The 15,196-nt window shown below is 52.6% G+C and overlaps 1 protein-coding gene across 3 annotated transcripts in view; it reads left to right on the forward strand.

Annotated features, from left to right (window-relative positions):
• The window catches only part of TBC1D24 (TBC1 domain family member 24), a 45,004-nt gene that overhangs the window by 21,683 nt on the left and 8,125 nt on the right, over window positions 1-15,196 (forward strand). For 2 of the 3 annotated variants that reach the window (XM_038762249.1, XM_038762250.1), the window contains exons 2-3: window positions 9,380-10,381; window positions 12,368-12,385. In XM_038762249.1, the coding sequence (XP_038618177.1) occupies window positions 9,408-10,381; window positions 12,368-12,385 (992 nt within the window). In that variant the 5' untranslated portion in view covers window positions 9,380-9,407. The remainder of the gene's footprint in view (window positions 1-9,379; window positions 10,382-12,367; window positions 12,386-15,196) is intronic. The other variant, XM_038762251.1, reaches the window with a different exon arrangement.

Raw genomic sequence — 15,196 nt, forward strand, 5'->3', positions numbered from 1 at the left:
GTGACTGCCCATCCGCTCAAGCTAGCTCTCTTCCTCCCTTTAAGGCCCTACTGAGAGCTCCCCTCCTCCAGGAGGCCTTCCCAGACTGAGCCCCTTCCTTCCTCTCCCCCTCGTCCCCCTCTCCATCCCCCCCATCTTACCTCCTTCCCTTCCCCACAGCACCTGTATATATGTATATATGTTTGTACATGTTTATTACTCTATTTATTTTACTTGAACATATCTATTCTATTTTATTTTGTTAGTATGTTTGGTTTTGTTCTCTGTCTCCCCCTTTAGACTGTGAGCCCACCGTTGGGTAGGGACTGTCTCTATATGTTGCCAACTTGTACTTCCCAAGCACTTAGTACAGTGCTCTGCACACAGTAAGTGCTCAATAAATACGATTGATTGGAAAATACCACAGATTGTTATATATTGACTCTCCCAAGCATTAGTACAGTGCTCTGCACACAGTATGTGCCCAATAAATACAGCTGACTGACTGGTTCGATGCAATGGGCTTGGCACACTCAATCAATCAATCAATCAATCGTATTTATTGAGCGCTTACTATGTGCAGAGCACTGTACTAAGCGCTTGGGAAGTACAAATTGGCATCACATAGAGACAGTCCCTACCCAACAGTGGGCTCACACTCATCGCACCATGACCCTCTGGTGGTTCCTTTTTTCCCTTCAAAACAAAATGCTGCAAAGGGGGAGCTGGCCATGAACCCCTCAGCTGGGTGGGGTGGAGGCTGGAAATAGGGGGGCCAGGGAGGGCCGCTGCAGATGTCAGCTTCATATCCGGCAGACAGTCTCCCACACCCTTCAAAGCCTTACTGAAGTCACTTCTCCAAGAGGCCTTCCCTGACTAGGCCCTCATTTCCTCTTCTCCCATTCCCTTCCATATCACCCTGATTTGCTTCCTCAATTCACCCCTTTCTCAGCTCCACAGCTTTTATGTCCATATCCATAATTAATTTGTATTGATGTCTGTTTCCCTTCTAGATTGTAAGCTCATTGTGGGTGGGCAGGGAATGTATCTACCAACTGTTATATTGTACTCTCCCAAGCATTTTGTACAGTGCTCTGCACACAGTAAGAACTCAAATACAATTGATTGACTGTGGATGACGTGACCCACAGAGCCATCTGAGGCACATCTGTCCAAGCTTAGAGCAGCCCCAGGGGTGAGACCCCAGCTCCGGAGCTGTTGCGTCCCAGTGATGCTGTCACAGAGTTGGGGGCTCATATCAGAGAGGCTGCTACCAGAGGAGGAAGAAGGATGTTGTTGTTTGGGGCCATCCAATCAGTCAATCGTATTTATTGAGCACTTACTGTGTATATGGAGCACTGTACTAAGCGCTTGGGGGAGTACAGTATGATACAAATTTCCTGCCCACATCGAGCTTACTGTCTTACACCCGCCCTGGAGAGCAAGGCATGAGGGAGCTGGTCTCTCATCCGGCCTGTCCATCGGCACCATGTTATCGGCTAGCTGGAGATGACGGAATCTCTGGCAGGAGGGACAGGTGACCGGGACCTCAGTGCTACTTATGCTTTGGGATACGGGAAACCTTGCAGCAGCACTGGCAGCCACCGGCCTGCCCAGAGTGGCCGAGCAGAGGGCCAGAGACAGAGCAATGTCCCGCCTTTCCAGACACCACCCACCTGCGTACAACAGCTCCTTCCAATCTCTGTTTACTGAACTCCTTGCTCCTCTTGTAGGTCCAGGTCATTCTATATTTCCCTCTTCTACCCTTCTGCACTTCCCTGACTGTGTCCAGCCCAATTTGCTTGTACATCCTTCCCAGTGCTTATTACAGTGTCTGGCACATAGTAAGCGCTTAACGAATACCATTGTTATTATTATTCATTCATTCAATTGTATTTATTGAACCCTTACTGTGTGCAGAGCACTGTACTAAGCACTTGAGAAGTACAAGTCGGCAACCTATAGACGGTCCCTACCCAACAGTGTAGGGACCCTCTCCCCTTTCTAGACTGTGAGCCCACTGTTGGGTAGGGACTGTCTCTATATGTTGCCAACTTGTACTTCCCAAGCGCTTAGTACAGTGCTCTGCACATAGTAAGTGTACAATAAATATGATTGAATGAATGAAACAGTGGGCTTGCAGTCTAGAAGGGGGAGACAGACAACAAAACAAAACATGTAGACAGGTTTCAAAACCGTCAGAATAAATAGAATTATAGCTATATGCACATCAGTAATAAAATAGAGTAGTAAATCTGTACAAATATATGCAAGTGCTGTGGGGAGGGGAAGGAGGTAGGGTGGGGGGGGAGGAAGAGAAGAAAAAGGGGGCTCAATGTGGGAAGGCCTCCTGGAGAAGGTGAGCTTTCAGTAGGGCTTTGAAGGGAGGAAGAGAGCTAGCTTGGCGGATGTGGGGAGGGAGGGCATTCCAGGCCAGGGAAAGGATGTGGGCCGGGGGTCGAGGGTGGGACAGCCAAGAACGATTATTGTTAATAATTATATTATTATTATTTCTGGGCGGGTGGGGTCCCTGTGGGGGTGTGTAGCTCAGGCCAAGTCACATTGGCCCGCAGCTGGCTGGTCTTTCTGAGAGGCCTTCCCAGACTGAACCCCCTTTTTTCCTCTTCTCCTCCCCATTCCCCCCGGCCCTACCTCCTTCCCCTCCCCACAGCACCTGTACTTCCCAAGCCAACTTGTACTTCCCAAGCGCTTAGTACAGTGCTCTGCACACAGTAAGCGCTCAATAAATCCGATTGAATGAATTGGCCCCCCAAGTAGCCCAGGGGAGCTGAGATTGTGGCTCTGCTAAGCCCAGGCAGGATGGGGAGGGAGCGCCGCCTAGTGGGGAGAAGGCACGAGGCAGGGAGCCGGGAGACCCAGCTTCTAGTCAATCAATGGTATTTATTGAGCGCTTACTGTGTGTAGAGCACTGTACTAAGCGCTTGGGAAGTACAGGTTGGCAACATATAGAGACAGTCCCTACCCAACAGTGGGCTCACAGTCTAAAAGGGGGAGACAGAACAAAACGAAACATACTAATAAAATAAATATTTTATATATCTATATAAAATAAATATATAAATAGTCCTCCCTCTGCCCCCAATCTGCTGTGTGACCTCGGGCAAGTTGTGGATCCCCTCTGGGCCTGTTTCCTCCCTTGTAAGATTCATTCATTCAATCGAATTTCTTGAGCGCTGACTGTGTGCAGAGCACTGCACTAAGCGCTTGGGAAGTACAAATCGGCACCGTATAGAGACGGTCCCCACCCAACAGCGGGCTCACAGTCTAGAAGGGGGAGACGGACAACAAAACAAGTAAACAGGTGTCAGGACCATCAGAGTAAATAGAATTATAGCTATATACGCATCATTAATAAAATAGAGTAATACACAAATATATACAAGTGCTGTAGGCCCACTGTTGGGTAGGGACTGTCTCTATATGTTGCCAACTTGTACTTCCCAAGCGCTTAGTACAGTGCTCTGCACACAGTAAGCGCTCAATAAGTACTATTGATTGTAGGGAGGGGGAGGGAGTAGGGCAGGCGGAGGGGAGGAGCAGTGGAAAAGGGAGGCTCAGTCTGGGAAGGTGGCCGGGAGGAGGTGAGCTCTCAGTAGGGCTTTGAAGGGAGAAGAAAGCCCGTTGTTGTGTAGGGACCGTCTCTGTATGTTGCCGAGTGCTTAGTACAATGCTCTGCACACAGTAAGTGCTCAATTATTATTCAATCAGATTGAATGAATGAGGGCATTCCAGGCCAGAGGTAGGATGTGGGCCAGGGGTCAATGGTGGGACAGGTGATAACGAGGCCCAGTGAGGAGGTTAGCGGCAGAGGAGCGAAGTGTGTGGGCTGGGCTGTAGAAGGGAGGTGAGGTAGGAGGAGGCGAGGTGATGGAGAGCCTTGAAGTCGAGAGTGAGGAGTTTTTGTTTGATTCGAAGGTTGATAAGCAGCCACTGGAGATTTTTGAGGGGAGTGACATGCCCAGAGCATTTCTGTACAAAGATAATCCAGGCAACAGAGTGAAGTATAAACTGAAGCAGAGAGACAGGAGGATGGGAGATCAGAAAGGAGGCCGATGCAGTAATCCAGTCGGGATAGGACGAGAGGTGGAACCAGCAAGGTAGCGGTTTGGATGGAGAGGAAAGGGTTGATCTTGGCGATGTTGTGGAGGTGAGACTGGCAGGTTTTGGTGACAGATTGGATGTGTGGGGTGAATGAGAGAGCAGAGTCAGGGATAACACCAAGGTTGTGGGCTTGTGAGACAGGAAGGATGATAGTGCCGTCTACAGTGATGGGAAAGTCAGGGAGAGGACAAGGTTTGGGAGGGAAAATGAGGAGCTCAGTCTTGGACATGTTGAGTTTTAGATGGTGGGTAGACATCCAGATGGACACGTCCTGGAGGCAGGAGGAGATACGAGCCTGGAGGGAGGGAGAGAGAGCAGGGTGGAGATGTAGATTTAGATGTCATCAGCATAGAGATGATAGTTGAAGCCGTGGGAGCGAATGAGTTCACCAAGGGAGTGAGTATAGATGGAGAACAGAAGGGGACTAAGAACTGACCCTTCAGTTCAGGGAATGGGAGGAGGAGCCCATGAAGGAGACGGAGAGTGAATGGCCAGAGAGATGAGGAGTGAGAATTCTGTCCCACCTCCCTCTTGGACTGTGAGCCCTGTAGGGAACTGAGACTTTGTCCTATCGGATTCTTCTGTATCCAGTCAGCAATAATAATACTTGAGTGCTTACTGTGTGCCAAGCACTGGGGTAGATATAAATTTAGGTTGAGTATGGTCCCTATCTATGTGGGGCTCACAGTCTAAGTAGGAGTAAGTAAGAGTTAATGCCCACTTTACAGATGAGGAAAATGAAGCATGAGAATATAAATGACTTGCCCAAGGGCACACAGCAGAGAAGTAGCAGATTCAGGATGAAAATCCAGATCCTCTGTCCCCCATCCCCATGTTCTTTCCCCCAGGCAACACTGCTTTGCAGTAGTGTTACTTGAGTGCTTACTGTGTGCAGAGCATGGCACTAAGTGGCTTGGGAGAGTACAACGCAATAGAGTTGGCAAACACAATCCCTGCCCTCAAGGAGTTTGCAGTATCCACCCGGCATTCAACACACACACAGAGTTGAGGAAGTGTCATCATCGGTGATCAGAACCAGGAAGTGTGGGGGCAAAGGTAGTCAGGGAGGGAGGTCTCTCCAACCAACCAGGGTCCTCTGCAGCAAGTCGGATCAGATGTGGTTCTGCCCCAGGCCCAGTCTGGAAGGGAGAGAGTTTGGGGATCTGATTCTGACACCCATTTTACAGATGGGGAATCTGAAGCTTGGGTCACGATCCGGCTGCCTTCTGCCTGGTCTTGAAGAGTGAGGTATTGAAGTGCTGGGCACTTGTCTCCTTGGCTCCTCAGATCTGGCTCCAGTCCCTTCCGTCCCCAGGACAGGTAGCCCAGGTGGTGTGGGGGTGAGGTGACTGGCCTTGTCTATGCCCTGTGTGGGTATATGTGGACATGCACAAGCAGGTGTCGATTCTTTGAATCCTTGTAGCATGATCAGAGTGGAGAAAATGCGGGGGGAACCTAGGCCCCAAATTTCCCTTCAGATTTGGCTCACACCACTTCCCTCCTCCCCCCAACCTGACTGGATCCTCAGGATTGCTGGGTTTTGGGACCAGTCGGGCCTCCTGAAAGAGCAGGGTTCATGGTCCCAAGCACTTAGTCATGCTAGCACACTTCTTCCCTACCCCAGAAACCTCAGGCAATGTCCTCCCCACTGGCCCTGGCTGGTCTTGGGAAGAGATTTGGGCAGGAAGAAATGGCTGTGCTCAGGTGGACGGCATTGGTTGTTGGGAGTGAAGCTGCTCTACCTCTCCAGGTTGGCCAGGCTGGTGTGTGTGTCTGGGTTCCGCAACTGCCCGGTAGTTGCTGTGGCTGGCTCACACCAAGCATCTGGGGGATGACATGGGAGGAGAGGAAGGTGGAAGGTAAGGGTTGTCACCCCCACTGGGTTCATGGTTGCCAGGTGCCAGGGTCTTGAAATCCCCCTTGTTGGCAGTGACATAGTCCATGGGTTCAGCCCCACTTTTGGGTTAGAAAGGACTAGTTGGCTAAGAAGAGTAATAATAATAATAATCCTTCCCTGACTGAGTCCCCCTTTCCTCTTCTCCCACTCCCTTCTGTGCCACCCATCACCCGTGCTCCCTTTTTACTCTTCCACCCCAGCCCTGCAGCACTTATATACATATTTATAATTTATTTATATTCATGTCTGTTGTCTCCCCCTTCTAGACTGTAAGCTCGTTGTGGGCAGGGAATGTGTCTGTTGTACTCTCCCAAGCACTTAGTACAGTGCTCTGCACATAGTAAGAGCTCAATAAATTATAGAACAATGGTATTTAAGCACTTACTATGTGCCAGGCACTGTACTGATCTTCTCACTGTGCCTCAGTCTCGTATATCTCACTGTCGACCCCTTGCCCACATCCTGCCTCTGGCCTGGAATGCCCTTTCTTCTCAAATCCGACAGACAATTACCCCCGCCCCCTTCAAAGCTTTATTGAGAGCACTTCTCCAAAAGGTCTTCCCTAACTAAGCCCCCCTTTCCTCTTCTCCCTCTCCCTTCTGCGTCACCCTGACTTACTCCCTTTGTTCATCCCATCCGCTAGGCCCACGACACTTATGTACATATCTGTAATTTATTTGTATTAATGTCTGTCTCCCCTGCTCTGGAGAGTAAGCTTGCTCTGGGCAGGAAATGTGTCTGTGGGGCCCTCCGTGGGTGGGAGGTGACTCAGAGTTAGGGGGCAGAAGTCACTGAACTGCTTCTTGCTGCTCATCCTAAGGGGTGGAAGAGCTTGGATGTTCAGTGTTTTTTATCCTTTCTCTGGCCTTTGGGGTTAGGGGATCTGTGATAATAATGGTACTTGTTAAGCACTTACTATGTGCCAAGCACTGGGGTTGATACAACTTCATCAGATTGGGCACAGTCCCTGTTCCACAGGGGGCTCCTACTCATTTAACTTCCCTCTGCCTGTTACCTCATCTGTAAAATGGGGATTAAGACTGAGCCCCACATGGGACAACCTCTTTATCTTGTATCTACCCCAGCACTTAGAACAGTGCTTGGCACATAGTAAGCACTTAACTTGCCGACTTGTACTTCCCAAGCACTTAGTACAGTGCTCTGCACAAAGTAAGCCCTTAAATATGATTGAATGAATTGAATAATAATAATGATGGTATTTAAGTGCTTGCTATGTGCCAAGCACTGTTCTAAGCCCTGGGGGAGATACAAAGTAATCAGGTTGTCCCACGTGGGGCTCAGTCTTAATCCCCATTTTACAGATGAGGGAGCTGAGGCACAGAGAAGTGAAGTGACTTACCCAAAGTCACACAACTGACAAGTGGCGGAGCCGGGATTAGAAACCGCGACCTCTGACTCCCAAGCCCGGGCTCTTTCCACTGAGCCACGCTGCGTCTCCAGTTGAATGAAATACCATTATTATTGTTATTAATCCCTGCTTTACAGTTGCATTAACTGAGGCAGGTCACACAGCAGACATGTAGTGGAATCAGGATTAGAACCCAGGTCCTCCTTACTCCTAGGCCCACGCTCTATCCACTAGACCACGCTGCTTCTCTGTGGCCATGTGTTGGGGCAGAGGCCTGTTCCGAACTGAGGTGTCTGAGCCCCGGTACTCAGGGAGGAGGCAGGCTAGAGCCTCGGGAATGCTGGCATAAGTGGGAAGTGTGGGTCTGGCCCCAGGACTGGAGCGCCGGCTGGGCGGATCGTGACCTTTTGGAGCCTTGGCAACAAACGGGAGAAACGAGTGCAGGCCAAGACCGAGCTGGGGGCCATCAGACAAGGAGTTGCGGGGGCGACAGATGGGAGGAGGGAAGTCAAGAGCATCAGCCTCAACAGCTCAGGTTTCAGTTGAGTCCAAGTGGAGCCCCCCAGGAACTGAAGAGAGTTAGGAGATTCCCTGTGTATGCAGTTGCTACCCAGGAATTTGAGAGATGAGCCTCAGCATGGAGAAATCGTTCCCATCAGAGAATAATAATAATGGTATTTGTTAAGTGTTTACCATGTTCTAAGCACTGGGGTGGATACAGGGTAATCAGGTTATCCCACGTGGGGCTCACACTTAATCCCCATTTTACAGATGAGGCAGCTGAGGCACAGAGAAGTTAAGTGACTTGCCCAAGGTCACACAGCAGACAAGTGGCGGAGCCAGGATTAGAACCCTCGTCCTCTGACTCTCAAGCCCATGCTCTTCATCTCCTCTGGGGTTGTGAGGAGGTGTATGGGGGTAGGGGGGGTGGGGGTGAGAGAGGTGTGCATTGGGCAAGCAGGTGGGAGTTGCTCTGAGGAGCCATTCTTGGCTAGCGGAGGCTGATGGACTGATGTGTGAGAAGTTCACACTGCAAATGTCAAGAGTGTGTGTGTGTGTGTGTGTGTGTGTGTGTGTGTGCGCGTGTGTACACACACATACTCCTAGCGTAGAAGCTCCTTGAGGGCAAGGAGCTGGTCTTGTGCTCTACATGTTCAGTACATAGCAATGCCTCTGGGAGTACCTAATTTGAAAGACTGCGGGTGCTTCCTGTGGAATATGGACCCCGAGTGTCAGTTGACCACCTGGGCAGCAGCTGAAGCCAGGCCAAATGTGGGAAGGGTCATTGCAGAGTGGACTTGCTTCCTGCTGGGGTGGGTGGGAATGGGGAGCAAGTCCAGCTGGACCCCGGGAATGCCTTGCAGCTGCCTGGAAATCAGAGTGGTCCAGGGATCCCGCAGGGTTAGGACCAGGCCGAGAGCCACCTGAGACCACCCACATGTGCATGTTCTAGGATGTCCTTAGGAATTCCTAAAACCCACAACCCCCAGGTGGCCAGGAGTTCCCAGTGAACTGGCCTTTGGTGCTGGGCGTTGACCTCACCAGCCCCTGCTAACTAAAGGGATAGGCTGGAGCCAGCTGGCTAGTTGGTGCTGAACCCCAGGGGTTCATTTCCCTAATGGGATCAGTCAATCGTATTTATTGAACGCTTACTGTGTGCAGAGCACTGTACTAAGCGCTTGGGAAGTACAAGTTGGCAACATATAGAGACAGTCCCTACCCAACAGTGGGCTCACAGTCTAAAAGGGGATGTCCATCCTTGACTGCTGTGTGATCTCAGGCCAGCCTCTTGACTTCTCTGGGCCTCAGTTATGCCATCTGGAGAATGGTGGCTCAGTACCAGGTCTCCCTCCAGTTTAGTTTGTAAGCCCTGTGTTGGAGGGTCAAGGGCAGCATCCCACCCAATCTTGTCTGCACCCCAGGACTCGGCACATGGTAAGCATTTCCCAAGTCCTCCAATCATTCGTTCTTCTTGCCACGATTACCACCTTGCCTCTTTCCTCCCCCTTCAGAGGCCGAGTCTGCCTCGTCCCACCCACCATGGCCGAGCCGGCGTACAGCCGCTTCGTGGACCGCACCAAGATGGAGGCCGAGGTGCCCGACATGGGCCCCAGGGAGCTGGCGAGCACCGAGTTCCCGGAGCTGAAGCAGCTGGCCCGCCAGGGCTACTGGGCCAAGAGCCACAGTCTGCGGGCCGAGGTGTACCGGAAGCTGATCCGGGCCATCCCCTGCCGCACGGTGACCCCGGACGCCAGCGTGTACAGTGACATTGTGGGTAAGATCGTGGGCCAGCACGGTGGCAGCGCTCTCCCCCTGCCCGAGTTCGTGGAGAGCAGCCTGGTGCCCAGCTACTGCCTGACGACCGAGGGCGCGGAAGCTGTGCGCAAGATCCTGCTGTGCCTGGCCAACCAGTTCCCCGACATCTCCTTCTGCCCCGCGCTGCCGGCCGTGGTGGCCTTGCTCCTGCACTACAGCGCCGACGAGGCGGACTGCTTCGAGCAGGCCAGCCGCATCCTGGCCTGCAACGACCCCAGCCGGCGCCTGCTGGACCAGAGCTTCCTGGCCTTCGAGTCGTCCTGCTTGACCTTCGGCGACCTGGTCAACAAATACTGCCAGGCGGCCCACAAGCTGCTGGTGGCCCTGTCCGAGGACGTGCTGCAGGTGTACTCGGACTGGCAGCGCTGGCTCTTCGGAGAGCTGCCTCTCAGCTATGTGGCCAGGGTCTTTGACGTCTTCCTGGTGGAGGGCTACAAAGTGCTGTACCGGGTGGCCCTGGCGCTCCTCAAGTTCTTCCACAAGGCCGGGGGGTCGGCGGGGAGCGCCGCGGCGGCCCCGGGCCGCGTGCAGCAGGACATCCGGACCTTCGTCAGGGACATTGGCAAGACCGTGTCGCCCGAGAAGCTCTTGGACAAGGCCTTCGCTATCCGCCTCTTCTCCCGCAAGGAGATCCAGCTGCTGCACATGGCCAACGAGAAGGCCCTGAAGCAGAAGGGCATCACTGTCAAGCAGAAGAGGTGAGGCCAGGCAGCCCCGACCCTGCCCGCCGTGACACCCGCCCCGGGACTCCAGTCTGAAACTGCTGGCCCTGAGCTCGACCCCTCCCCACGGGCCCCTGGGCCTGGTCCCATTCGTAGCTGCAGTCCTGGAGTTCTCTAGCTGTTCTCAGAATTTGCCTCTCGCCTCTTGTCGCTGTTTCCTCCTAGATCAATCCATCAGGGTTTACTGAGCACCTGCTGTGTGCAGAGCACTGTACTGAGACCTCGGGGAAAAAACAGGTTAGAAGACACTATCTCTGCTCTCAAGGAGCCTTAGGGTCTAGTGGAGACACACTAAAATAAGACCATGAAGTAACAGATTATAAAGAAGTGCAAAGGCGGGGTGTGAACCCAAGTATTTGGGTAATGTGGAAGTGCTGAAATGGCTGTGTGGTGGGTGGAAACAATGGGGAAATGAGCCATCAGTCATGTCTAGTGCTTACTGTCTCAGAGCACTGTACTCAGAGTTTGGCAGAGTATAGTACAACAGAATTAAGACATGTTCCCTGTCCACAAGGAAATGTGACTTCCAAAGGCCACAGAAGATGGGGAGAGCAGCCGTCTGCTGGGTGTGGATGGGGAGGGAGTTCCAGGGAGGAGAGGGTATAAGTGAGGAGCTAGTGGCGAGAGAGAATGAGGCACAGTGAGTAGATTGACTTGAGGAGTAAAGCGTGCAAACGGGGATACAGCGGGACAGGAGCATGGATAGATCATGGGGGGAGCGCTGATTGAATACCTTGAAGCTGATGGTCAGGAGTTCCTGCTTGATGTTCAGAGGACTTGAGGTATTAAAAAAGATCCAGGCAGCAGAGTGGAGTGTATCCACTCTTGGAGAGGCAGGAGATGGGGAGGTCAGTGAGGTGACTGATGCAGTGATCTAGTTGGGATATGCCAAGTAGCTAGTCCAGTGTGGAACGATCTGGATGGAGATTCTGGAGTTGTTGAGAAGGAAAACTTAACAGGATTTGGTGACTGCCTAAATGTGGAAGTTGAAAAAGAGGAGAGTCAACGATAACGTCAACTTGTAGGTTTGAGAGACGGGGAAGATATTGGTGCCTTCTGATCAGAATGTTAAGTGGAGGCAAGTATTCGGGTGGGAAGAGGGGTTCAGTTTTATATATGTTGAGTTTGTGGTGTGGTGGGATGTCCAAGTGGAGATCTTGGAGGCAGAAGGAAATGTGAGATTTGGAGAGAGGTTGAGGCTTGGGGGTCACTGGCACAGAGGTAGTGGTCAAAGCCATGGGAGCAGGTTTAGGTAGAGAATAGAAGGGGACCCAGAACTGAGCCTTCAGGGACTCCTGCAGTTAGGAGGATGGGAGGAGTCTGTGAGACTGAGAAAGATGGCCAGAAAGATAGGAGAACCAAAAGAGGAGAGTGTCTGAAGCCAGTGTTAGTGTTTCTAGGAGAAAGGGGTGGTTGACAAAATTCAAGGCAGCTGGATTAGGGTAGAGTCCTTTAGACATGGCCTGGAGGCTGGGAGTCCCCCAAATCACGGACTCAGAACGTCCTCAGGCAGGCCTAGGAGAAAGCAGGAACTGAATTCAATCAATTGTATGTGAGTGCTGGCCCCCACGGATATATCTCTGTGTGTGTTGGGGGGTGGGTTCTGTACCTTCCTTTCTCTACCTCCTGCTAAGAATGTTATGGAAGGTCCGGCCCTCAGTAACCCCATCTGGGAGGGGTGCTGGCTCCCTGCACCTCATCAAGGGCCGAGGTCCCCCAGAGAGCCTGGCAACCTGGGCGGCAAGGAGGCACACCGGTAAGTCTTGGACAGTCAGGGGCGATGCTTCGTGGCTGCAGCAGCTAGATGGTGCGCTGAATGAGGTGAGGCCATCTGGGGCTGGTTCCTGTCTCCAGGGGTGGGCATGTAGATGTAAAAACTGCTTTCACCAACCTCTTTTCCTGTCTCTCTCTTTCTCTGCTGCCTCTGCCCACTCCCTGCCCACTGCTCCCTCCTGTCTCCAGTGTGTCCCTTTACAGAAGGTAGGTGGGTCCGAGTACTAAACACGCACGCTGGCCCGTCTACCCCTTCTGGCCTGGCAGCTTTCTTCACACGGTCACATTATTGTGAGAGGACCAGCACGGTCCTAATGGGAAGGAGGAGAAGCTTGGAGAGCCTGGTGTGCCATAGGGAGACCTATTCTTCCCAGGCAGGGCTGGGGGAGGCCTTGGGGCTGTCCCAGAGAAGGACTCTTTTAGACTGTGAGCCCACTGTTGGGTAGGGACTGTCTCTATATGTTGCCAATTTGTACTTCCCAAGCGCTTAGTACAGTGCTCTGCACATAGTAAGCGCTCAATAAATACGATTGATGATGATGATGACTCCCTCCCTGTACCACCAGAGCCACAATCCCCTGAGCATCTCCTGTGGATCCCGTACTTATTGACCCAGCGCACTGTGCAGAGCCCGTGGAGGAGTTGAAGTAGACAGATTCCCACCCTACGAGTGCTCCCAGTCTAGAATGGGGCAGGGACAAGTCACACCCCTCTTCCTTTCCCCACCCCTAAAAAATCCACAGCACCACATCCTGTAGGAGCTCCCGGGCGCATATTCCCAGAGCAGCAGTAGTAATAATAATTGTGGTATTTGTTAAGTACTTACTATGTGCCAGGCACTGTTCTAGACATTGGGGTAGATATAAAATAATAGGGCTCACAGTCTAATCCTATTTTACAGATGAGGGCACTGAGGCACAGGCCAGTGGGCTCTATCCTCTAGGCCATGATGCTTCTTGTGCCAGCGGTACACCTGGGCAACAAACAGTGGGCTCAGGCTGCATTCTCTCCACCACTCACCTCCTTACCTTGAGCAGCTTGAGGCCCTGAGGGGCTGGGGGAGGAGGATAGGTCTTGGCTAGGGTGTGTCTGGCAGGGGCTTGCCCAGCCAATGCTAACACGTAGGTGTCTGACATTTCCCTCCCAGCTTGCACCTTCTTGCCCTGAGCCACTGTGGCTCAACCCATCAGGCAGGGAGAGAACTGAGTGAGCAACTTGGGGGGTGGCCGGGGTTGTGAGTATCCATCAGGATAGCCACAGATCCCAGTTGCTGCTACAGATCCTCATCTGGATGAGGGTTGGCTAGTCAGCCCAAAGGAGGTGACCAGATGATAACAGATCCACCCAAGATGGGGCAGGAACTCAGGGGAGCTGGAGGCTCAGAGCTAGAATCTCCTCCTTCCACGGAGAGGAGGACACTGTCTGTGTCAATCAGTAGTATTTATTGAGCACTTTGTGCCGAGCACTGAATTAAGCACTTGGAAAAGTACGGAGAGGGCCAGCCCTTGTTTGGAAGCTCCCTGGTTATCTGAGACCTTTTGGTCCCATCTCACAACTTGCAGACCCCTCTTTATTCTCTGCCTGCAACCCTACCTCCCTTTAAGGGATCCCTAGCCTTTGCAACATCCCTCCCTTGCAGGAGAGGCAATGTTGCCTAAAAAGAAGAGCAGAGGCCTGGATTCATTCATTCATTCATGTTTGAGTGCTTACTGCGTGCAGAGCATTGTACTAAGTGCTTGGGAAGGTACAATACAGCAATAAACAGTTACATTCCCTGCCCACAATGAGCTCACAGTCTAGAGGGATTCTAGTCATAGCTGTGCTCCAGCGTTCTGTATGACCTTGGGCAGGTCACCTAATGCCTCTGGTCTTCCATTTTCCTGTCTGTACAATGGGGGTAAGATCCCTGCTGCCCCCACCCCCTTCCCTCTGCCGTTGTGTCCCAGGTGGGCCAAGGGACTAGGACTGATCCAGTTCTCTTGGATCATCCCCAGTGCCAAATGTGGTGCCTGGCATCTACTAAATATCATGAAAAATACCCACCTCCTCCATCTCTCCCATTCCAGCAGCAGCCATGAACAGCACCCTCCCTCAACCCCCATCTCTGGTCATTGAGGGTCTGGCCAAGGACCTTTCTGCCAAGCTGCCAGTTACCACTTCAGAGAGTGGACTTCAAGGCTGATTGGGTGCCTAGATGGTCATGCCCCACTCCCCGCCCCCATTGCAGCTGAGATGCTTGGGATTCCTCCTCCCGGTCCCGCTACATGGAGCTGCTTGTCTGGTGTGTTCTGTCCATGGACAGCAGCTCGTCCTCTGACTTGGTGCTAGGTTTCCCACAGAGAAAAGCAGATTTTCTCCTCTCCTCCCTCCTCCCTCAATAGGTTACTGTTCTGCCAGGGGTGGAGGCCTGGGCCTTCACAGTCAATCAGTTAGAGGTGTCTATTGAGACTATTTATGTCCAAAGCTGGCAGGCACAGATGCTGTGGGAACATCACTGCCAGCGAGAGGGGCACTGTGCTGAGAGCTGGCCTGGGTCCCTAGGGCCGAGCTGTGCCCAACAGATCTCCCAGCTGCCCTTCCAAGCTCGCACCCTGCCCAGGCTTCCCCCGGTCCGACAGTGAGCAGGGGGAGCATGACCTCTGTCCTTGAACAGTCTCACCATGGGCCCCTGGGAGGACCGAAGTCTAGGTCTAGGAGGCTTTCCTGTCATATCCTGGGGCCAGCAGAGCTGGGGAGGCCACGTGGGGTCTGCTCTCCAGATCAGCTGCATGGCTCTCAGCACTCCAGCTCCTGTGGCTGGGATAAGGATGGTGCTGGCTGGCCATGCCCAAGTCATGCCATCCCTTGCCAACTGGTAACCGCGCCCAAGTGTAGCATGGCCGAGATGGTTGCCGGCTTATCCAGCCTCTCCCAAGACCTTGTCCTCCCCTCCTCACAACCCTGCGTTGGCCAAGCATCCACACTCCTGCCAGCATGCCCACGAGGCCCATCCGTCTGCCCGCCCTGCATGGGCTGAGC

Source organism: Tachyglossus aculeatus, chromosome 21 (genome assembly GCF_015852505.1).
Source record: "Tachyglossus aculeatus isolate mTacAcu1 chromosome 21, mTacAcu1.pri, whole genome shotgun sequence".
Classification (NCBI taxonomy): domain Eukaryota; kingdom Metazoa; phylum Chordata; class Mammalia; order Monotremata; family Tachyglossidae; genus Tachyglossus; species Tachyglossus aculeatus.